Source organism: Cornus florida, unplaced genomic scaffold (genome assembly GCF_030987335.1).
Source record: "Cornus florida cultivar Cherokee Brave unplaced genomic scaffold, ASM3098733v1 CherokeeBrave_3.0.0_Hap2_Chr02, whole genome shotgun sequence".
NCBI lineage: Eukaryota > Viridiplantae > Streptophyta > Magnoliopsida > Cornales > Cornaceae > Cornus > Cornus florida.
The window spans coordinates 56211988-56235824 of NW_026775572.1; the positions used below are offsets into that span (position 1 = coordinate 56211988).

General features: G+C 36.4%; 1 protein-coding gene across 1 annotated transcript in view; it reads left to right on the plus strand.

Moving 5' to 3' along the window:
- Positions 1 to 23837, plus strand: part of LOC132295046 (telomerase reverse transcriptase) — a 43552-nt gene that overhangs the window by 16701 nt on the left and 3014 nt on the right. The window contains exons 6-10 of the mRNA XM_059793123.1: positions 9157 to 9283; positions 9624 to 9765; positions 13882 to 14020; positions 15427 to 16689; positions 20030 to 20592. Of these exons, the coding sequence (XP_059649106.1) occupies positions 9157 to 9283; positions 9624 to 9765; positions 13882 to 14020; positions 15427 to 16689; positions 20030 to 20592 (2234 nt within the window). The remainder of the gene's footprint in view (positions 1 to 9156; positions 9284 to 9623; positions 9766 to 13881; positions 14021 to 15426; positions 16690 to 20029; positions 20593 to 23837) is intronic.

The window sequence follows — 23837 nt, forward strand, 5'->3', positions numbered from 1 at the left end:
GAGATCATTATCAGACATTCTCTGTTGAAGAAAGCGCATCACAGGGTTGAGCATGTTTCACATCGTTTCTTGAAAAACAAGTGGGCCATTACTTTACAAAATTGTTAATCTTTTGTAGAATTTTGCCAAGATCTCTGTGTTAGCTGGGGGGAGAATTGGCATGAATCTGATTTTTTGAAGAATTTTATCAAAAGTGAATTGGATTTGGTCATATAATGTGTGGTTGGTAGTTGGTACCCAAGGATATCTTCATGTTGAGGGCTCGATGGATGATAGATGAACTCAAAGGAATTGGCATACAACTAAGGCACACAACTGTTGGGCTCAATTGCACTAAGTGGTAATAGCTGGTGAGTTTGAGGTGTCTACAACATCTGGTTCTTGTCCAAGCGTTCAGATGTAAGTCTGAGTCAGAGTACCGGTGGTTATACTTTCTCAGGTAGTCGATTAGATTGATCTAGACTTGGTTCCGTACTTTTCCCCTTCGGGTTTTCCATGTTAAACTTGGTTGTTTCTACCTTTTACTTTGCTATAGTTTGTTGCCTGTTATTTATTCTCTTCCTCTCACTCACACCCCCCCCCCCCCCCCCCCCCCCCCCAAGGGCGATCTGAGTACACCAATATGGGAATTCTATTTCCCTTGTGCCACTCTCATTAGCCATAGTTGAATGGACTCCTGTAGGCTCTTAACCCCTACATTTTATGCTGTTTTAAATCAATATAAATTGGTGAGTGTAATTGTTGGAGGCTTGACATAGGATCCTTGTGAACTTGTGCAAATGGGCTTCTTTATGTATGATGTGCAATATAGGCTTCTTAGTTGCTTAATTTATGTGTAGATATTTATGAATTGAACTGCTAATAAAAACTCCGGGCAGATAAATATCAAGTTGAATCAAATTCTGAAAATATTCATGTATGTGTACTTGTGTTGTTGGCAAGTATCATGTTTCATTTAATTATCTGTAGTGGTTTTTTTTCCTTGTAACACTTTTTATCATAAATCACATGGCATTATATCTTTTCTTCATCCCTAACTTGTTTCTTTGTTTTTTTATTTTCCCTCACAGTAGAGTAGAGTTTCAACTAAAAACTTCACTTAATAATGCAAGACTTGTATTTACTGGGATTAGCTGAATGAATTTTCTAGTTCCCATCATCGTGGTAGCTTCCTCATGAAGCAAGTGGCACCAGTGTTTCTGGACTGCTTGCAGAGTTTTCCCAATAGTTTCTTAGAATTTTTTATTCTATTTTTGTTTTTAGTTATAGTAGTTCCTACACGAATAATGGTGTTCAATGCTAAATATTCTAGATTTTATTGCTTATCAGTTTTATGGCATGACTAGGAATAGATATAGTGATGTGTTACTGGGATTTGATTGAACTGAATATTGGTGATACGTGAGTTAGTAGTAGTTTATTCCAAATTATGCAACCATAATGCATACAAAAATTTACAAATATAATTTTTTTTTCTTCTTCTGGATAAGTAATATATTCCTTGAATGTCGTTCAAACGGGGAACACATCCTATACACAAAACACAAAACTATCTAAGATCTTAAACTATCCAAAAAACACATATCATTCACAGATTTACAATACCAACCATGAGTCCAAAAAAAATAAGGAATTAAGAATATAAAACTTAAGCACCCATAACGGAGCCTCCACTCCTTCAAAAGATCTCCCTTTCCTCTCCTGCCAAAGACCCCACCATAAATAAAGAGTGGCAACTCTCCATGCATCTCTAGCTTGACCCAGCTCATACTGAAATGTTGTCAGGGGCTTATTTGTTATTACTTATATAATGTTGGGGCTTATGTGTAATTTATGAAACTTGTTATTATAAATAGAATGTCGTGGAAAGATGAAAGTATTCTTTCATTCTTTCTCTCTTTCCCCATCTCTCTCTCTTTTTCTCTCATTTGTTTTCTTCTTTTTTTCTTCTTTATCACTTACTCTTGATTTGATTATATCTTAAAGTCAATATGGTATCAGAGCATGGTTTGTAGTTGAAACCCTAGGGCAAGTTTGTGTAAACCCTAGTGGTGCGAAGGGTTTTGAAGAGATTCCAAGATGGGATTTGTTTGCAAGTAAGCAGTGTTAATCACATCCACACGTACTGTGGATCTAACTCCGCGGTGAGTTGGCTGTGGGTCGCAGGGGCAGCGCTCCCCTACTCTGGGTTCGGGGTGAGGCCCCGGGAAAAAATTTTTTGGACCTATTTTTTTTTATCTATTGTAGTCTCGATCGGTGTTTTTTTTGTGTTTGTGGGGTTCTGCAACAACGGCTTTCTCTTCGTCATTCGTGATTCTGGTATAGTCTACTTTGTTGCTTTCTAGGGTTTGTGTGGTGACTTTGTGGTTGCTTTTTTATGCATCTCAGAAGACGGTAATCTTTTTAGTTGAAGTTTATGTGTTAGAGAGGTGGTTCTCTACGTATTTTGTTGCTGTTTTTGTTTCTGAGGATTGTATACCCAGAAACTATTTGATAAAATGTCTGGCTCAGAGGTGACTTCAAAAGAAGCTGGGTCTACTCCTAATTTAACTCTAGTATTGGGAGGTAGTAGTGATCACCATCTAGGCCTTTGTATTATGGCTGTTAGGTTGGATGAGACGAATTATATGGAGTGGGCTCAATCTGCTCGTATACATATCACTGGTCGTAGGACGATCGACCATATCGAAGGGATTGTCACATATCCCTCCAAGAGCGATCCTGAATTCAAAGCGTGGAGTGCAAATAATGCACAATGCAGCCACAGATAGCAAAGGGTTTTTGGTTGTGAAAACAGCTAAAGAGCTATGGACGGCTATGGAAGAGACGTATTCCTCGGTTGGTAATTTCGCAAAACTATATGAACTCCAACAACAGATTTGAAGATTCAAGCAGGAAGACCAAACTCTTGCTACATATTACCACACTCTACGTGGTAAATGGAAAGAGTTAGATCACTACCAAGACTACATATGCAGCTGATGTTAAAGGAATTCATGGTATGGTAGAAAGGAATCGAATCTATGAGTTCTTGGGTGGTCTGCATCCGAGATACGAGCATGCCAAAGTACAAGTGTTAGGTAGGTATCCAGCCCTTACTTTTGTTAGAGATGTGTTTTCGTATATCCAGGCTGAGGAGAGTAGAATGAAGGCTATGTCTACACCTGTATACACTAAGCCTGAGCCAGAAGTACCATCGTCTGAGAGGTCTGCTCTTGCCACACAACAATGGAATAAGCCCAGTCCTCTAAAAGGAGGGAAACATGATGACAAAAGTAAGTTGAGGTGTGATCACTATTTGCGTATGTGCCACACTAGGGAAACATGTTGGAATCTACACGATTGCCCTACTCTAGCTCCTGCTAATACGAAAGCTAGGCGAAGGCCTGGTCCATTTAGGGGGTTATCTATGGCACATACTGCAGAGCGTGAGACTGCTTTTACTGGTTATGCCTCCTTAGGGCCACCGAGTTCTTTGTTCGAGGCTGAACTTGATGCTTTTCGACATTTACTAGCACAACATTTCTCCGTTTCCACCTCTAACTTCGCTCAAACAGGTACCTCTCATTTGGCACATCAGGTTTCCACTAACCATTTCTTTATTTTCCGATCGCTTGGAAGGGACAAAAAAAAGATCTTGTTGTATCTGGTGGGCCACCATGGATCATTGATTAAGGAGCTACTGATCACATGACTGGTATGTCATCTGATTTTTCTTCATACAGTTTATGTTCTGGTAAGGATAAGGTTAGAGTGGCTAATGGCACCTTCACCTCCATTGCGGGGAAGGGCATTGTTTCTGCCTTTCCTAATCTTACCTTATCCTCTGTTCTTCACGTCCTAAAGTTTACCAATAACCTCCTCTCTGTCAGTCACATTACAAAAGGCTTGAATTGTAATGTAACATTTTTTCCATTTCACTGTGTGTTTCAGGACTTGGACACTGGGAAGACGATTGGAAGTGGACGTGAGGACAATGGCTTGTATTTGCTGAACGCGAGGCCAACTTCTTATTGTGTTGCAAATCAATCTAGTGTTAGGAATGGTAATGTCAATAAAGATCTGTTAATGCGATGGCATAATAGACTAGGTCATTTATCTCTTCCTGTTTTTGAGTTAAATTGTGAAACATGCTTTCTTGCCAAACAATGTCGTGTTTCTTATCCTACTAGTATTAATAAAAATACAGCTCCTTTGCAGCTTGTTCATTATGATGTGTGGGGTCCTGAATTTACTAATTCATTACTTTGTTGTGTTTGTTAATGACTTTAGTCGATATACTTGGCTTTATCTTATGAAAACCAAAGATAAAGTTCATTCCATTTTTAAAATCTTTCATAGGATGGTATGTACTCAGTTTGGTTGTCCTCTCAAAATCCTTCAATCTGATAATGGAGGAGAGTTTATGTATGGTGGTCTTGCCTCCCTTTTTGCTGATAACGGGATTGCCCATCAAACCTCTTGTGTCAATACACCACAACAAAATGGTGTAGTTGAAAGAAAACACCGTTATATCATGGAGGTGACCCGTTTTCTTCTAATTGGGATGGGAGTGCCTAAAAGTTATTGGGCTGATGCAACCTTAATAGCTACATACCTTATCAATCGCATGCATTTTAAGGTTCTTGGCAATCAATCCCCCTTCTTTGTCTTACACCATGAGACAGCCTTGTTTACTGTCCCTTCGAAAGTGTTTGGTTGTGTTTGTTATGTTCACATTCATCATCGCAAGGACAAATGGACCCTAAGGCAATCCGATGTGTCTTTCTTGGATACTCCGCCACTCAGAAAGGGTATCGGTGTTATAACCCTACCACTCGTCGTCGCTTTGTCTCCATGGATGTTTCATTCTTTGAGTCAGTTCCCTTTTTTTCCACTGCTCGAGATTCTCTACAGGGGGAAACTACTATACAGGTAGAGAATCCGTTGTCCTTTCAGACGGAATGCCCCTTTCCTTTGCTTGTTCCCATTCAGGGGGAGGTTTATATTCAGGGGGAGCTCCTTCCTGAGGTGCCTTTGTCTAGTCCTCGTAACACTAATTATTTGCAGTAAGGAAAACTTCCAATTGTCTACATTACGAGGGCAAAACAAGTTATTGACTTACCCCAGGACCATGAAGTCTCCCTCAATCCAGGTAATTCCTTAGTTGACATTGATACTCCTGATTCTTTTCCTAATAGCATTCTTGTTGATCTTGATGTCCCTATTGCCTATCGTAAGGGTGTTCGTAGTTGTACAAAGCATCTTATATATCAGTTTGTATCCTATGATGCCTTATCTCCAACATATCGTGCTTTCACTTCGTGTATCTCCTCTGTATCTGTTCCTTCTAGTGTTTTAGATGCTTTCAGTCAAATTCCATGGAAGAAAGCTATGCTTGAAGAAATGAAGGCCCTTGAGAAGAATGGTACTTGGGATATTGTTCCATTACCTAGGCCTAAGAAACCAGAAGGCTGCAAATGGGTCTACACAATAAAGTATCATACAGACGGAACAATTGAGAGATATAAAGCTTGGTTAGTTGCAAAGGGCTTCACTCAGACCTATGGAATTGATTATTTGGAAACATTTGCTCCAGTTGCCAAGATGAACTCTATTCGTGTTCTTCTTTCTTTGGCAGCTAAATTGAATTGGCCCTTATATTAGCTGGATGTAAAGAATGCTTTCCTTCATGGTGACTTGGAGGAAGAGATGTATATGATTATGCCACCAGGGTTTAAGCTTGCCAATGGTCAGAACTTAGTGTGCAAGCTAAATAAAGCTTTGTATAGGTTAAAGCAGTCACCACGTGCTTGGTTTGAGAGGTTCAACACTGCTATGGAAAGAGTAGGGTACACACAGAGTCAGGCAGATCATACTATCTTCATCGAAGAAAGGGGTGTTAATTTCTCAACGGAAGTATGTGTTAGATTTGTTGGTTGAAACAGGCAGGCTTGGAGCTAGACCTATTGATATTCCCATTGAGCAAAACCATAGGCCCATTAGATGATGTGGGAAGATTTCAATGATTGGTTGGGAGACTGATTTACTTATCTCTCACGCGCTCCGATATTGCCTATTAGTGTGATTAGTCAGTTTATGCATGCTCCACGTACACCTCACCTTAAGGCAGCTCATCATGTTCTTCACTACCTTAAAGGTTCACTTGTCAACGGGATATTGTTTGGTAGTCATGGCCTCTTGCGTGTTGAAGCCTATACTGATGCTGATTGGGTAGGATCTGTGACAGATCGATGATCTACTTCAGGATATTGCACATTCGTTGGAGGTAATCTTGTTTCATGGTGAAGCAAGTCACAGTCTGTAGTAGCTAGATCTAGTGCAGAGGCTGAGTTCACATCCATGGCATATGGAGTTTGTGAATTGTTTTGGTTACGTACGATGTTGGGTGAGTTGGGTTATCCTGTTCGCGAGTCAATGAAGTTGTACTCCATATGTTAATACACATGATCAGGTTGCTGATGTTTTGACTAAGGGTGTGAGCAAGACTTGCTTGCAAAATATGTTAGTCAAGTTGGGTATGATAGATATCTTTACACCAGCTTGGAGGGGAGTGTTGTCAGGGCCTTATTTGTTATTACTTATATAATGTTGGGGCTTTTGTGTAATTTCTGAAACTTGTTATTATAAATAGAATGTGGTGGAAGGATGAAAGTATTCTTTCATTCTCTCTCTCTTTCCCCATCTCTCTCTTTTTCTCTCATCCGCTTTCTTGTCTTTTGCTTCTTTATCACTTACTTTTGATTTGATTATATCTTAAAGTCAACATGAACAACTCTCACTGGCCACTGGACAAGGAGGAAGAGATGATTCACTGTCCCCCTTTGTACATGCAGCAACAATTAACAATGATCTGACACCTTCACCTCAAATTATTGATCTTCAGAATTCTACCCAAGGCTGCTGTCCATCCCAAAAAAAGCCACCGTCAACTGTGCTTTTGTCACCAAATGGCCTTCCAAGGGAAAGGAGGACCCTGCACATCCATCAGACTCCTATAAAAGGAGTGAACCTCAAATCTCACGTGGGAGGCTGCTGATCAAATCCACACATCTTCCCCCTCTCTCTGCCTAACTGCTGGCTATAGAACAAAGCCAAGAACTGAACAACATCCTCCACCTCCCAATCCTGAAAGTGTCTCAAACTGAATATCCCAAACCACTCTAATGGCTATCAAGGCGATAGCTAGCTGCCACTGTAAAGAATTGTTCGTTGCTATCCGAAAGAGGCTCAGGAAAGCATCCGAAAGTGGTCGCCCGCCACACCACTCATCCGGCCAAAGGGAAATCAAGGCTCCCCTTTCAGATGATTCTTCCACTCCCTTACTCCAGCCAGGGACCTCCAAGGAGCACCATGCACCTCCGGCTTCCCAAACTTACTAAAAATAACCCTCCTCCAAGGGGATTGCCTATCCACTCCAAACCTTCATAGCGACTTACCCAACAATGCCTTGTTGAACATATCCAGATGCCAGATCCCCAACCCCCCCACTAGCTGCATCGGCCTACAAATATGTTCCTCTGCAACTTCTCAATCCTCTTCACTACAGAAATCAGCATCTGGAACAAGGAAAGGAAGTAGGTTGGAAGATTCGAAAGCGTGATCTTCAAGAGAGTAATATGCCCTTCTTTCGATAATTACTGTTTCTTCCAACATGCAAGTTTCCTCTCTACCCAATCCACAACTGAATCCCAAATGGCAACTCTCCTCACTGAATAACTTCATTGCATGCACTGTTGAGTTAATTTGACTACATAGTAGTTTTCTCATGTTAATGAGAGAAACTCATATAGCTAATGATTAAGTTATCCCCCAAAGATTTATTTTAAATATAATAACAGTAGTAGTAGTGGTAATAATAATAGTAATAATAATAAGTAAACCCAATCTTCTACTTTGACATCAAATTCTCTTTTGTCAGTGTTCTTTTTTCTTTTTCCAGGCAGTATAGAGTAAGTTCGAAGGTGAGAGATAATCATAAGTAAAAGAGGATTATTTGTTCTCATAAGACGTATCATTAAAAATATATATATTTTAATGGATTAATAAGACCTTATCGTTACTGGATAGAAATAACATATTGCATATTTTCAAACCTTCTATCAATTTGATATTCCCTCTGTCTCAAAATTATGGTTAGCATATTTAATCTTTGGATGTCTAAAACTTTTGTCTACAGTCAAAAGTCAACACTCACTTCACAGAAGAAATTATAAATTGACGATAAATAATGCCAAATCACAATGGTAGAAGTGGAATTCTGAAGTATATTATTAAGTATGAATGCTTTAACTCTATTTCCTAAAACTTTGTGCTTTTTCAAAGTGGATTGTTGTTTGGGATGGAGGAAATACAAATTATAAGTGTTGGCTGAGATTCTTATGTACAGGCAAAATCAACAAATTTTTTTCTTTTCTTGCTACCAGGCTTGAACCCCTGACCTCAGGGTTGGGAGTTTAGACCCAAACCCACTAGGACAAAGGTAGACCAGTCAACAAATTGCCCCAAACTAGCGACAACTCACGCAATGATTACATATTTAAGTAAACTGCACATTGGATAATTATCCTGGACCAGATAATGCTGACAACGAGACAAAAGTGGGAATTTGTCTTGGTTTCTCTAGTCTTTCAACCAAGCTTGGTGGAAACTAAGATAAGTTGATGGCACTAATCTGTGAAGCAAGCTAGGAGACTTATATTGCTGCAATGTACTGACAGCAGAATTTCGCACAAAGTTTATTCATCAGATGAAATGTTTTAAATTATTGAAAGGAAGAAGACTTTGCCTGTTTACTTTTCAGGGCTTAAACATACCTGGGAGGGTTTGGACCATTATAAGGGACCATAGACTTGTAATAATTATTGATGGCCTTTAAGGCGGAATGAGCATATCAAACTTTTTGAAACATTGGTTGAGTTCAAATTAGTTATGTAACCAAATCTGGACAGTGGGATCTTTTTGTTCAATTTTCTCTTTGTTTTTTCTTTTTCTTTTTCCTCATGCAAGGAGAGTAGATGGTTGATGTGAAAAGATGAGTTAATGGCACGTTAACATTTGTTCTAAAGCATCATTTTCTTCTGTTATAATTTTTTTTTTTTTTTTTTTTTTTTTTTTTTTTTTTTTTTTTTTTTTCTGGTTTTGGTCTCTCTACAGATGCCATTGCAGTGCTCTTGCTGTTTGATGTTGCAAACTCTCCGAAGAGTCACTAAAGGAGCTGAGATTAATGGGCGATCTCTGTTCTATATGTCGGAATCCTCTTCATCAGTTTTCCCAAGGATACGTATCCTCCACTATCACTTCCATGTTTTTACTTCATTTATGTATTTCTTATTTTTCCTTTCTTTATTCAAAAAATTCACTAGTACCTATACCAGTATTGTGATTATTGTCACCTTACTTTGAGGACTTTGGATCAGCTTTTTTGCATTCTTTAAAGTTTTAATATTTCAGTTAAGATTTTAAGGATTGCACATTTTTCTAGGGTGTGCAATTGTCTACTTTTTGTTTTTATGTTTTTGCTTCTAAGTTTTCAGAGCTAAAAACTTGGCTCAAGTTTGGTTTTTATGATTATTCGGTCGGGGGGCGGTGTTTAAAGCTAATAAAACCTTAACAATCTTCAGACCTATTAAATTCTTTGAGGCTGGATTTCTCTGGTGCAAATGTTCTCTTCAATGATATCTTTTGTTTATCTTCTGCGGACGTCAGTGCTTGGCCAATGCAATGCGCCCACAGTAGTAATTGTCTGATTAACTCTACCTGCCTGTAAGTGGAGCAGTAGCATAGATATTCTATTGTACGCTATCATTTGTTGATTTTGTCATTAAATTTGTTCTTCCTTCTGCAGTTTTGTGTATATTTCGTGACTGGCATGCATGTTGGCATAGTTTGGTTTCTTTTTATCTATTTACACTTTTACCGTGAGGTGTGAGAGGCAGGAATAAGATTCAATTTAAAATTCTTGTATTCAACTATAAACTCATGAAATCTAACAATAACAGATTACAATTCACTCATACATTCAATTAAAACATCAGATTGTCTTGAAATCTAACATATTCATATATCCTTCATGCTCATGTATATAAACACACGCACACATTTATCTCAATTAGATTCATTCCATAACATCTTCTAGGGTTTCCTCTCTGCCAAACTTGTATGCCCTAGATCCAAGTCTCTTTGTGCAGAATTTTTGTGTAGCTCTATTTAACTATAATAGCCTATTCATAGTTGCACTTATGTAACGACCCAGTCCACCACATGGCATGAAATTGTCCGCTTTGGGCCCGAGCCCACATGGGTTTGTTCTTGGGTTTTACCTCAAGAGGCCTCAATACCATTTGAAGATAGCACCACCTACATATATAGCACTATGCCTTTCCACGCCCAGGCTGTGTGGGATCATGCTGCTGTAGCCTGCCATTGTCTTGCTCGCTCCTGCCAACGCACACCCGCCCACAAGGTCGCCACAATCAGCCCCCTTAAGGGCCCAACGTTCTCGTTGGCCACACTTTCGGCTAGTCAGGTTTTGATACTATTGTAACAACTCACTCCACCATATGTATGATATTGTCCGTTTTGGGCCCGAGCTTGCATGATTTTGTTCTTGGATTTTACCCCAAGAGGCCTCGTACCATTTGGAGATAACACCACCTACATATATAGCACTTCCCCTTTTCACACCTAGGCAATATGGGATCGTGTACCCGTAGCATGCCAGCATGGTAGCCTGCCAGTGCCTTGCTCGCACCTGCCCACGCACACCCGCTGACAAGTTCGCCACAACTTATTTAGGCTTGTTTGGTTGTACATATACTGTATTCTAATTCCTATTACAATTTGAATTAAACTGAACCAAATTGCTATTTTACCCTTAAATTATAAAATTAAATTTAGCTCTCTTCTTCTTTCTTTTCCATCGGTAGTACATTAGTTGTCATGAAGTGATATTTCTTGCGTATTATAATTTTAATATATAACACAACAACGCACAAAGCCTTTTGGAACAGTAGTGGGAAGTATTCACTACCAAGTAGTTCAGGAAACCACAATTTGTGTATTATTGTACTATTAAAAATTGTGGGATCAGTTATTACAACATCAACCATTCTCTACTGATTTTGCATATAGAAGGGTCATTGGGAGGAGTTTGTGATTGTTTTATTGCTATCCGGTTTAGATTTTAATTTTTATGATTTAAATGAGATTTTCTCTAGCGAGAAGTTACCTGCACCCCTGAGTGCTTATTCTCGACTATTGAGGTCATCTTTGGGACAAAGCTCCACTGTAACTCCTCTATTGTTTTCTGCCTTGGTCTGTAGTAGTGGAAGGTTGTGGTGGTTCTTGTTATGGACCTGGTGGTTGTGGTTTTCATTATGGTGGCCGTTCTAGTGGACGTGGTGAAAGGATGTGTGATCATTGTGGTGGTACAGTCATTCTAAACTTTATTTTTTGGGCAAATATGACAAGCCAGATTCACAACTACTGCAACCTGGTTCCACCTTTGGACATAAGTTCTTGATTATGGTTGTTGTGATATACACTCACCACTCAACTTAGCAAGATTATTCAGGCTTCACAAACTACTCTTCCATCCACTTTCAAAACATTAGATGTTACTTAACAAAAGTATTGCCATCTATCGGATGTTACTGGTACTTTGTGATTCACTATGCAGTTGCCAAAACATTATTGGGCTGATGCGGTTCTTACTACCTTTGTCTCATTAATCGTATGCTCTCTGCTGTTGTGAGTAACCAAATTCCCTTTTCTCTTTTATACCCTGGTGTCTCCTCTTCAGTTCATTCTTCGTATTTTTGGTTGTGTAGTCTTTGTTCGTACCTCGGATCCTAGTGGAGACAAACTGTCTGAGTATGCTTGTCAATTTGTTTTCTTGGATATTCCCACACTTAGAAGGGGTATCCTTGTTACAGTTTTGAGTCTCGGTAATACTTTGTAAGTGCTGAATCTGCTGATGTTACCTTTTTTGAGTCCATAATTTTCTTTCCATCATTTGGCCAGAGTTTGTTACTTGATCTCATAGTTGCTCTTGATGGGGAGCCTTCCTTCTTTTCTCCTACCCTTCCGATGCCATTGGTTCCACCTTCTAATTTTACTCCTCCAATGCCCAATAGCCTCGCCTTCTAATTTTGCTCGCACAAGCTTTAACTTGGACCATGTCACTCTTTTTAACTGGCACGCTTAATGGTCTTCTTTGCATGTATCCAAACTACCTTAGTCGATTTTCTCATTTTATCTCCAATTAGTGTTACTTCAACCATCTCTCGAGTGTGTTCATTTCTAATTCTACCCTTTCTTATCTTACAACACATCCATCTCAACATTCACATTTTTGCCACTCTCACTATACGTATATGGTGTTTCCTAGCTGTTAAACAATCTGTCCCATAGAGTACGTGTGGCGACCTTGTGGGTAGGTGCAAGAGGCACTGATAGGCTCCCACATTGGGCGAGTTACAGGTATACAATACCACATTGCCTGGGTGAGGAAAGGGGACGTGCTATATATGTAGGTGTGTCACTTCAATTGGTATGAGGTCTTTTGGGGTAAAACCTAAGAGCAAAACTGCGCGGGCTCGGGCCCAAAGCGGACAATATCATACCATGTGGTGGAGTGGGTCGTTACAAATGGTATCAGAGCCTGACCTAGCAGGAAGTGTGGCCAATGGGAACGTTAGGCCCTTGGGGGGGGGGGGGGGGGGTGATTGTGGCGACTTTGTGGGCGGGTGCAAAAGGCACTGGCAAACTACGGCGAGCTACAGGTGCACAATCCCACATCGCCTGGGTGTGGAAAGGGGAAATGTTATATATGTAGGTGTGTCACTCCAATTGGTATGTGGCTTTTTGGGGTAAAACTCAAGAGCAAAACCGTGCGGGCTCGGGCCCAAAGAGGACAATATCATACCATGTGGTGGAGTGGGTTGTTACAGTACGACTGGTTTAATAGTTGTTTTAATGGGATTCACTGATCACACAGTATGCTAGATGCACTCCTCCATCTAACCTATTCTACCTTGATTCTATGGTTAACATAACATTATGGGTAATTGAGCCTAATAACGAAAATGTTCACTTTTTTATACCTGTTGATCCTCAATATTCAGTATATTCCCATTTGTATTTCTAGGATTATTGAAATTATACTTCTTGTATTCAGTTTTATTTCTACTTATTTTCCCCTAGTTTATTTCTACTTATTTTAAATCCTTTTAATTCTATAGCTTTCTTCCAAACCTCCAATTTGGTATCGACTCCTGTAGTCTCATCAATTAAGACAACATCAAGAGCGAATAACATAAACCATAGAATCTCATCTTGAACGTGTCATGTCAACTCATCCATAACTGCGGCAAAAAGGTGTGGGCTCAATGTGGTGTGTCAGCTCATCCTGAAAATTAATTTTATTGTGGTGTGCTCTCCATGTCTGTCATACTTTTAGTATTTGTCATTCAGGTGGGTCAATGTCGTATGACTTGTGTGATGTCTATATCCAGGACTATGCTTACAACATATTTGCAGTCACTTCCAAGTTTTTATGCAAATGAAAATATATTGATAAATTCCAGAACATGGCCTGAACACATGAAAGATGGCTAAAACGATTCAGATGTCTACAAAGGAAATTGATGTTTAACAAGTGTAAGGAGCGTAATTCTAATTTGAATGTATAGATTGATGCTATTTAAAAGTCTCATTTAGGTGTTCTGAAACTGGAATGTCTGGACTCATTCTGTTGAGATGTGATGTGTTGTCATTTCTGTGGTTAAAAAGTGCAAGATTTGTTGTTCCTTTTTGTTTTTCATGGATTAAGCTCCCTTTTAGTATTTCTGTTATAATTGATTGTTCTTGTTCCTCCAGATATCACTCAATCATTAAGTCACTCAAAATTCTTATACGCAAGGCTCGCTATGGCAAGCATTTGAAGTTATTAGACAGGCATTGTGCAACTCCATCTCAGGATCAAAATGCTAGTGGACATGTTGGCTCCATTTTTGAGGTTTGTAGTCCAGATAAAAAAATGTTTATGCTTATTTTTCCTGGCTGTGGATGAGGGTAGAAAAAAAAAATTAATCATGTTTTTTGTCTTTTTATTACTTAAAGGAGCTTCTAGCCGCGTCTTATGCTTTAAACTTCTGAATAGTAAAATACAGCTATTATTTACATCCTAATGATCATTTCTTTAGCTGTTTACTGTTTATATCCTATATTCTTAGACTCCCAGAATTTGTTTCAGCATTTTCCTAATAGTCAATGTTAGCCAATGACAATAAGACACGGATGATGGTAAATTGCATGGATTTGTCTGTGTCCCTGATTGTATTGGTTATTATGGAGTGGATGTAAGAGTTTCAAACAATAGAGCTATTATAAAAAAAGACAAAAAGAAAAGAAAAGAAAAGAAAAAATGGCATGATTCAGAGCTTCGTCATTCAATCTTCTTTTCCTCCTAGTATGCTAATGCTTTTGTGGATCTTGGTGCAGATATTGGTGGACATAGGTTCCCAAAAAAAGAAAAGTCCACTTAAACAACTTCAAAATGAATCACAAACACCACCATAACTACCAGAAAATCGGGCAATCCTGTCTATAGTTCTTTGAAGGAAGAGTCAGGGGCAATATGTCAATTTTACGTTTCTTGGGGTCTCCTTCATAAATTCTTTGAGTAAGCTTGATGTATAGGACTTTGGAGAACGTTTCCTTCGCTAAAAGAATTTTCTTTTTTAGGGTTTCAAAGCTTCTTTAAGGAGAATTATATATCGAATTGGGGAAACTTCTTGGTTTTCGAAGAAATTGTGTAATGCAGACATTTTGCTCATTCTTCGGCCTGTCATCATTGTTTGATAGAAGTAGATTCTATTCACATAATAAAATGGGTGTCAAAAACAAGGCTGTGCTAATCTTACTTGGGTCTGCAAAAATTAGATTTTACTTGGATTTCTGTTGCAGCCAATGAAGAGGAAGATAATATGAACTACCAAAAGAGGGGAATCAACTTCGCATGGTTTAAAGGTCATTTAAGTCTCCTTGAGGAGTGTTTGGCCCATGAGGTTGTCGAGGCTGCAAGTTCCTTTCAATTTTTTTTTTCCCCCAATTGTTTGTTGGTCTTCTCATCCTTCTGTTGTGCCCTCATTTTCTCCTCTTTAATTATGTTATCATTTGGTTTAAGAAAGGTTAAATTAAGAATGCATGTTTACCTCTAATACAAAAGAATGTTCTTTCTTTTTTTGTCTAAAGAAAGAAAGAAAGAAAGCTTACAATTATAATGCCACAAATTATCATCAGCTTAAATGAACTGATATTTTTTTATTTAATGCCACTCATGGTCCATAAATTTATCTTTTAGTAATGTGTTTCCATTTTAATTACAATTGAACTTTATCTAAGGTTTCTTTTTTCTTCCAGGGTAATGAATCTGTGAGAAAATCACTTGAGAATGGACAATATGGGGTTCACCTGGAAGGCAAGTTGCCGTTTGAAAATTTGCATGGTTTTGATTCTACAATTTGCGATGGAACTCCAGAAATGACTGATCATCAGTTTAATCCAAGTAAGTCTTATTGCCAAAAAAAGCAGGTGGTGTCTTTTATATGGGCAGTTTGTAGGAGTATAGTTCCTCCGGATATGCTCGGAACTTCTTCTAATTGGAGAATCTTAAGGAAAAATATTTTTAGGTTTATCAGCTTACGAAGATTCGAGAAATTCTCTGTAAAACAATGTATGCATAAGTTGAAAACATCAAGGTTTCCATTTCTATCAAATAAACATTCTTCATGTTGCTTGAGTGATCATGTTTTGAACAATGGAAAAGGAGGATGCAGCAAAGTGAATGATGACATGCATGCAGTGAAGCGTAAAATCCTAGAAAGCTGGATCCTTTGGTTCTTTTCTTGTCTCGTGGTGCCCTTGGTGCGAGCCAACTTCTATGTGACTGAAAGTGAACATGGTAAACAAGATGCATTTTATTATCGGAAGTCAATTTGGGAGAAGCTGATGAACAGAGTTGTCACTTGCTTTAAAAAACAGAGCTATCATTTATTAAACAATGAGTATGTTAGAAAAGTTATAAGAAACAGATCATTTGGTTTTTCAAGGGTCAGACTTCTTCCAAAAGGAAATGAAGTAAGGGCACTAGCAAATCTTAAAGCGGCATCAAGAATACCAGCTAAAGGATCTTCTTTCAATGTTCGATCTTTTGGGCTGAAGAGAAAGGATCCTTTTTATAAAAAGAATACTATCTATGAGTATTTCAAGTCTGTAAATGGTGTCCTTCATGATTTGCATGCTGTCTTAAAAGGTTTACAGATGAAAGAACCAGGGAAATTAGGCTCATCAGTATTCAATTATAATGATGTGTACAGAAAGCTATGCCCTTTCTTTTCTGTGCTGAAGAGTGGATCGAATACTGTGCCTAGTGTTTTTTTTGTCGTAGCTGATGTATCAAAAGCTTTTGATTCTGTTAATCAGGATAAGCTGCTTAGCGTAATGAAGAATGTCATACCGAATGGTCAATATCTTCTGAAAAAGTCTCATCATGTTGTCTGTGGGAAGAAATCATTGTGGGTTCAACAGAAGCTAATATCAATGAACCAAGATACCAGTGCTGGATCTACAAATTTCACAAATTCTAGTTGTAGTTCTTCATTGCACTGCGTCATTGTTGACCAGGTAATACATTTGAGTTACTTTTAGACAAATTCTGATAATTATTTTTGTGAGATTTATGAGTGAGAAGGTAGTCTTCAGTATTCTGCATGCATCTAATGTGTGTTTCAGTGAGATTTCTAATTGTTATCATCTACAAATATAATTTTGGATTCGGTGCCAAATAAAATTGTGCGACGTACTTCCTGATTGTTGGATGGGCATCACATTCTTGGTTAGTGAATAAAAAAATAAAAATGGTGCAAGGCGTCTTAGGTGATTAATCAAGATTAAAATCTACAGTTAGGTTTACAACCAAAGTACTCTTGTTCCCGTTAGTGGCTGAAGCAAGTTGGACATGATATATATATATATATATATATATATATATATATATATATATATATATATATATATATATGTATGTATAGTAGTGCTATTCATTTTTTTCTTTTCCTAAATTACGAATTATGTCATCGCAAATAAGTGTACCATATTAATTCACTTTGAGATGGGTATTAAAATTGATGGGACAAAGCAAGGAACTTGAGGTTCAGATGAAGAGTTGTGCAAGGTCCTTGATCTACACCTAGAGAAGGGGTGGTGAATAGGTCTCGTAGAACTAATTACCAAATTTAAACAATGTTTTAACTTATCAGAAAAAAAAAAAAAAAAAAAAATTTAAACAATTTTGGATTAAAACTAACTTAACTGAAATTTAAATTCAAAATATAGCAGGTAATAAGAATCATCAGAAAGGGAGATGTACAAAGTTTCTCACTTTTCGATCATCCCATCACTTTTCAATCAGAATCTAAATGGAAGTACATCATGTGAAGGAAAAATGGAATGTGGAACTTTGATGATCCTCTTTGTGAGGGGTGAAGATGTCACGCCCCGAACCTCAATTTACGAAACCCGAGCATTTGGAGTGTGTTACAAAGGAGAAGCTATCATTATTCTTATTGAGTAATGAGACAGAGTTCGAGGGTAGGACACATCGGACTAAATTTATGTGAGTAAGGGATGACGTCATTAAATATGATGACGTCATGATGATGTCATCCTCCACTCACATAAAATAGTCAGTAAAGGATATAAATATGATGATGTCACCATGACGTCATCCCTTACATAAATTTAGTGCATCTGGTGGTACTGTGGTGCCATTGGGAGCTACAAGGAGAAGCTAGTTGCTAATGAATCAACTTAAATGTATGGATTTGATAGCTGACAGTTTTGCTTCACCAGACATGATGACTTCAATGTGTCTTGTTCTCTTAAGCTACTAGTTTCAACAGTCAGTGGACAATTTGATGTCTTAATGAACATTTGGAAGATAAAGTTACTTGAGGACATCTTCCTTATTTAAAGTAGTTCGAATTGGAGTGAAAGTATGCAGACTGAAGAAGTTGCTTCGTGGATTGTACAACTAACCAGGTTCTTAGTTGTAAAATTTGAAAGATATGGTTTACTTGATGCCCACTTTCAGTAGCTGAAGTCATTCAAGTTGAGGGAAAGTATGCAAACTCAAGTAGTCACTTTTGCAGAGTGTAGTGGTCACCTGGTAACTTTTAGATTTGCCGGAACCTTGATTGAGACTTGGTATAAGTAAACCATATTAAACATATTCTGTAAAATAGAAGGATTAAAAGGCAACCCTTACTGCTTATGCGCATATATGTTTTTAACATTAAGAACATGAAAAGGTTTCTAAGCTAAACGCTTAACTTGACTGAGAAATTTGAGTCATTAACAGTATCCTAACATGAACCTTTATAAGGAGGAGTTGTTTTTGTATTGAACAGATTGCAGAATGACACTTCTTGGACACGCTTGGTCAAGTGTCTAACACATCTGACTTGTTTATAATTTTAATAATAATGACACTCGACAATTTTTTTAACACATGATATGTTGTGACTAATCAACCTTGAATGTGCTGGTTAAGGATTTATTTGAGTATGAAATAATAAACTATGTATATGTAAACACATAAACACATTTACATGCCTATACAAAAAGTTGCTTCTATTATGTCTCGTCTGTGTAATGTTATCTTGTATGCAGCATGGTGATTATATTTAATATGATATATAAATCAGAAAATTTTATAATATTTATTTATCATATATTATATATTTTTTATATTTAAAAACATAAATTATGTTTCCATGTCCTCATCTCGACCTTGTCCTACTTTTTAAAGATTCGTCTTATCAATGTGTCTGCCTCATGTTATGTCATGTCAGAAAATTTTATAATATTTATTTATCATATATTATATATTTTTTATATTTAAAAACATAAATTATGTTTCCATGTCCTTGTCTCGACCTTGTCCTACTTTTTAAAGATTTGTCTTATCAATGTGTCTGCCTCATGTTGTGTCATGTCTTTATCTCGTGTCCATATCCATGCTTCTTGGACCGGAGCTAGTAGGAGACCTTACTGGCAAGATTTTTGGTCATAGGGGAAATATTGATATATATCTGCAAAAGTATGTTGTGAACCTCATTAAGAATGATAATATATGCAAGCCATCACATGTACCCATTCATCAAACTTTTAAGTTGAGCGAAAGAATTGTCCACTTTCATTATCCCTGTTGCTGTCACAGAATACTTGGTTCTTTAATTAAATTTTCTCTTAGTAGTTGCATATGTTGTCAGTATAATCAGTCTGTTTCTTTACTTCTCTAAGTAATATAATCTGAGCTCTGCCTAGAGGGCTCCATCATTGCTTATTCTTATCTGTTTCTTCCGGGTTGGCCTAGGATACCATACCTGTATCGGCTTTAGCATTGTGGCCATGGTTTGTGGTCCTTTATTATCATTATTAAGAAAAGAAAAAAAAATGAAGTGCTCCATGTTTTTAATAAATTACTGAAAAGGAGGAACCACTCTCCTGAACTCCTGGAGTAGAACCTATGGGCTGTAACCCTGTGGAAGGTTGGTAAGACAGTAGTGAGCTCTTTTTGGCCCCTGCAGGGTAACTTCTATGCATAGAAATTTTCAAAATTATCACATTGTGATTTCTTTTCAATCTGTTATTGTGCCTGGTCTGGTTACCCAGCGGCATAGTTGAAAATTATTTTCCAGGCTTTGTCTATGAGTGACGGTCAAATGATGCTTTTTGGTCACAAGTTGGGTCATAAATAAGAACAAAATAAAAATACAGGTGTCTAGCTGAAACAGGTGCTGTGAATGTTTGAGCTAGACAAATTACAGTCCATTGTGGGAACCCATCTGTTGAAAAGTATCGTGCTAGTATGAATCAAACAAAGCTAGGTTTGAGATTTTTCTTTAAAATCTTTTATTAAGAAGAATGGTTGTTTTATAATTTACTGCTACTAATATTTCAGGAGTGGAGCAGAATTACAAGGAAAGAAGAGCTTTATTTTAAACTATATCAGCATGTGAAGCACAATGTGTTGCAATTAGATAGAAAGTTTTTTCTGCAAGATGTCGGTATATCCCAGGGAAGTATTTTATCTTCTCTGCTCTGCTCATTTTACTTGGGACATTTGGAAAAGAATTTAATATTTCCATTGCTTGGGAAGGCTAGTGAACCTGCCACTGAAGATTTATCAGTGAGAGAGAGTAATAGTGATGCTTTTGGGAGGAGTGAAGATGAAATCATTTCATTGTCTTCTAAATCACTGCTACTTAGGTTTATTGACGACTTCCTTTTTGTCTCTACCTCAAGGGAACAGGCTTCTCAGTTCTTATCCAGATTGCAAGGAGGATTCAGTGAATACAACTGCTACATGAATGAGAAAAAATTTGGCCTGAATTTTGATATTGGCCAGATGTCTGGGCTTACATCGAACAGGGTTTGTGTGGGAGAAGATGATGTCTCATTTCTTCAATGGAGTGGTTTGCTTATCAACTGCTGCACATTAGAAGTTCAGGCTGACTACACAAGGTTACTTTCTTTTGTTGTTCTGGTCAGTTTTGTGATTATCTTATTAAATGCATTATCTTGTGCATCATTTATATCATTGTGCAGTTCTGTTTCAAGTGGATAACCAGCATGGTTTTATGAAATTGGTCTTGGTATCATGGTTCTTAGTATACTGCTTTGACGTAATATAGGCTGAGACATAGGGCATGTATCCGTAATGCAATTTAAATATGTGAAAAATCATGGAAATTTTCTGAATAACAAAAATAAAAAGCAATTTTTATGACAATTATAAATTGTTAAAAGAGAATCATTCTTATATATATTTAAAAATGCACATATTTTTCAATCGATTAAATATGGGTAATTATTAGATATTAATTATTCTACTGCAATTAAGAGTCTGTTACCAATTATATGTCATGCCTATGCGGGTAGCCTGGGAGGCAATGTTTTAAGACATACCTAAACTTTGATATTGTTTTACACAAAGTGGCTGCCTTCAGTTTCAAAACTGGGATCTCATACTTGTCAATTGGACTAGGCAATGACCCCTTAAGTTGGTAGCATTTTTTTATATATTTTACATGAAAAACTAAATCTTGGTTTTATAAGCTGGAAAGCCCTAAAGGTTAAGAAACTTCCACACATAACAAAATGGGGGAAAATTAGTACAAATTTGGGATGTTTCATTAAGGGGAGAGATGTGAGAAATGTTTCAAGCGTTTAAGTATTATAAAGCTTTGTTATTCATGCTTTATTCTGTATTCGCGTTATTATACATACATCGTGTTTTCATATTCTTTGTTTCACAGTAGTACTCTTGGGTATATTTGCTGGCAACAGAGCAGAGCATAACTGAAGTTTATCAAGATGATCTTGCAAAAGATTAAGTATTTTTATCTATTCCTATTTACGTACATGTAACGATGATTTGGTTTTCGGTTTTGTCAATAGTCTTCTGAATGTTCAGTTTTAAGTTTTGTTATGGAATTCCGAAAGGGGGAGAATATTAGGAATATGAGTCATGTGTTGGCAATTTCTTACTCAAGAACTTGGGTTGTAACTTTTGTCAAAGTTTCATGAGTCGTTCGTCTACAACTAGGAATCATGGATACTTATACAAGAGTGACGTACCCATATCGTATTTGCGTCTGATACCGACACTTCTCGGATACTCATGAGTACGTACCTGTTACTTCCTAAACATATTCATACTTTTAAAATATATTATTTCTAACACGTATTTGATACTTCTTAGATACTTCGACCACATATCCGATGCTTCTCAAATATTTTAGAACACATATTTAACTAGTATTGAACATTAAAATGTAACTCTTTCAACAATAATATCATAATATAATTGTTAAGAAAAGTTTAAAATTTATTCAAAAAAGAAGTATTGAGATATATATCATGATTTAGTCCAAAATTTATCTATGCAATATAACTCTCAACTCTTGTTTTGAGATATAATATGATAATACCCTTTTTTTTTTTTTTTACTGAATGGGTTTGTAATTTTATTTATACAAATAGAACAATAAGGTACAATAGGATGAGTGATCAATGATGATCACTATAAAAGTCAGAAAAGGAGAGAAAAATCTGGCTAGGGTATATGTGAATGTGAAAGAAGACTGAGATGAGTCTTCAAGTAGACAGGGTATAAACCAGCTGCATCAAAGAAGTAGACATAATATCTTGTTTTGTTTGTTACCTTTCAAAAAAAAACTTGTTTTTTTGTTAATTGTAATATTATATAAAGAAATGTTAAAAACAGTATATATAACATAAACAATTGTTATTTAATTTACCCATGAATACATATATATTGATTTTTATACATATATAAATTCATAAAAATATATATATATTCTTGTGTTCTTGCGTATTTATATCCTATTTTTTAAGATAAGATAAATTCTTAAAATTTATCTTTTCAATTCTAGTAGACCTGTGAAGTACAAACATGAAGGGAAACAAAGAGTTTCACTATATATGTGAATGTGAAAGAAGACTGAGATGAGTCTTCAAGTAGACAGGGTATAAACCCGCTGCATCAAAGAAGTAGACATAATCTCTTGTTTTGTTTCTTACCTTTGAAAAAAAAACTTGTTTTTTTGTTAATTGTAATATTATATAAAGAAATGTTAATAACAGTATATATAACATAAACAATTGTTATTTAATTTACCCATGCATATATTGATTTTTATACATATATAAATTCATAAAAATATATATATATATTCTTGTGTTCTTCGTATTCGTATCCTATTTTTTAAGATAAGATAAATTCTTAAAATTTATCTTTTCAATTCTAGTAGACCTGTGAAGTACAAACATGAAGGGAAACAAAGAGTTTCACTATATATGTGAATGTGAAAGAAGACTGAGATGAGTCTTCAAGTAGACAGGGTATAAACCCGCTGCATCAAAGAAGTAGACATAATCTCTTGTTTTGTTTCTTACCTTTGAAAAAAAAACTTGTTTTTTTGTTAATTGTAATATTATATAAAGAAATGTTAATAACAGTATATATAACATAAACAATTGTTATTTAATTTACCCATGCATATATTGATTTTTATACATATATAAATTCATAAAAATATATATATATTCTTGTGTTCTTCGTATTCGTATCCTATTTTTTAAGATAAGATAAATTCTTAAAATTTATCTTTTCAATTCTAGTAGACCTGTGAAGTACAAACATGAAGGGAAACAAAGAGTTTCACTATATATGTGAATGTGAAAGAAGACTGAGATGAGTCTTCAAGTAGACAGGGTATAAACCCGCTGCATCAAAGAAGTAGACATAATCTCTTGTTTTGTTTCTTACCTTTGAAAAAAAAACTTGTTTTTTTGTTAATTGTAATATTATATAAAGAAATGTTAATAACAGTATATATAACATAAACAATTGTTATTTAATTTACCCATGCATATATTGATTTTTATACATATATAAATTCATAAAAATATATATATATTCTTGTGTTCTTCGTATTCGTATCCTATTTTTTAAGATAAGATAAATTCTTAAAATTTATCTTTTCAATTCTAGTAGACCTGTGAAGTACAAACATGAAGGGAAACAAAGAGTTTCACTATATATTTTTTTTGAGTAAAATAGTAAAACGACAATCTCCTTACTCCATTTAACATAATTATTTGACAGTGGAGGTCAATTTTATTCTTGAAACAAGAGGGAGGGTCCCAATAATTATGTCAAACCTTAGGGGGAGGCCAGTGTA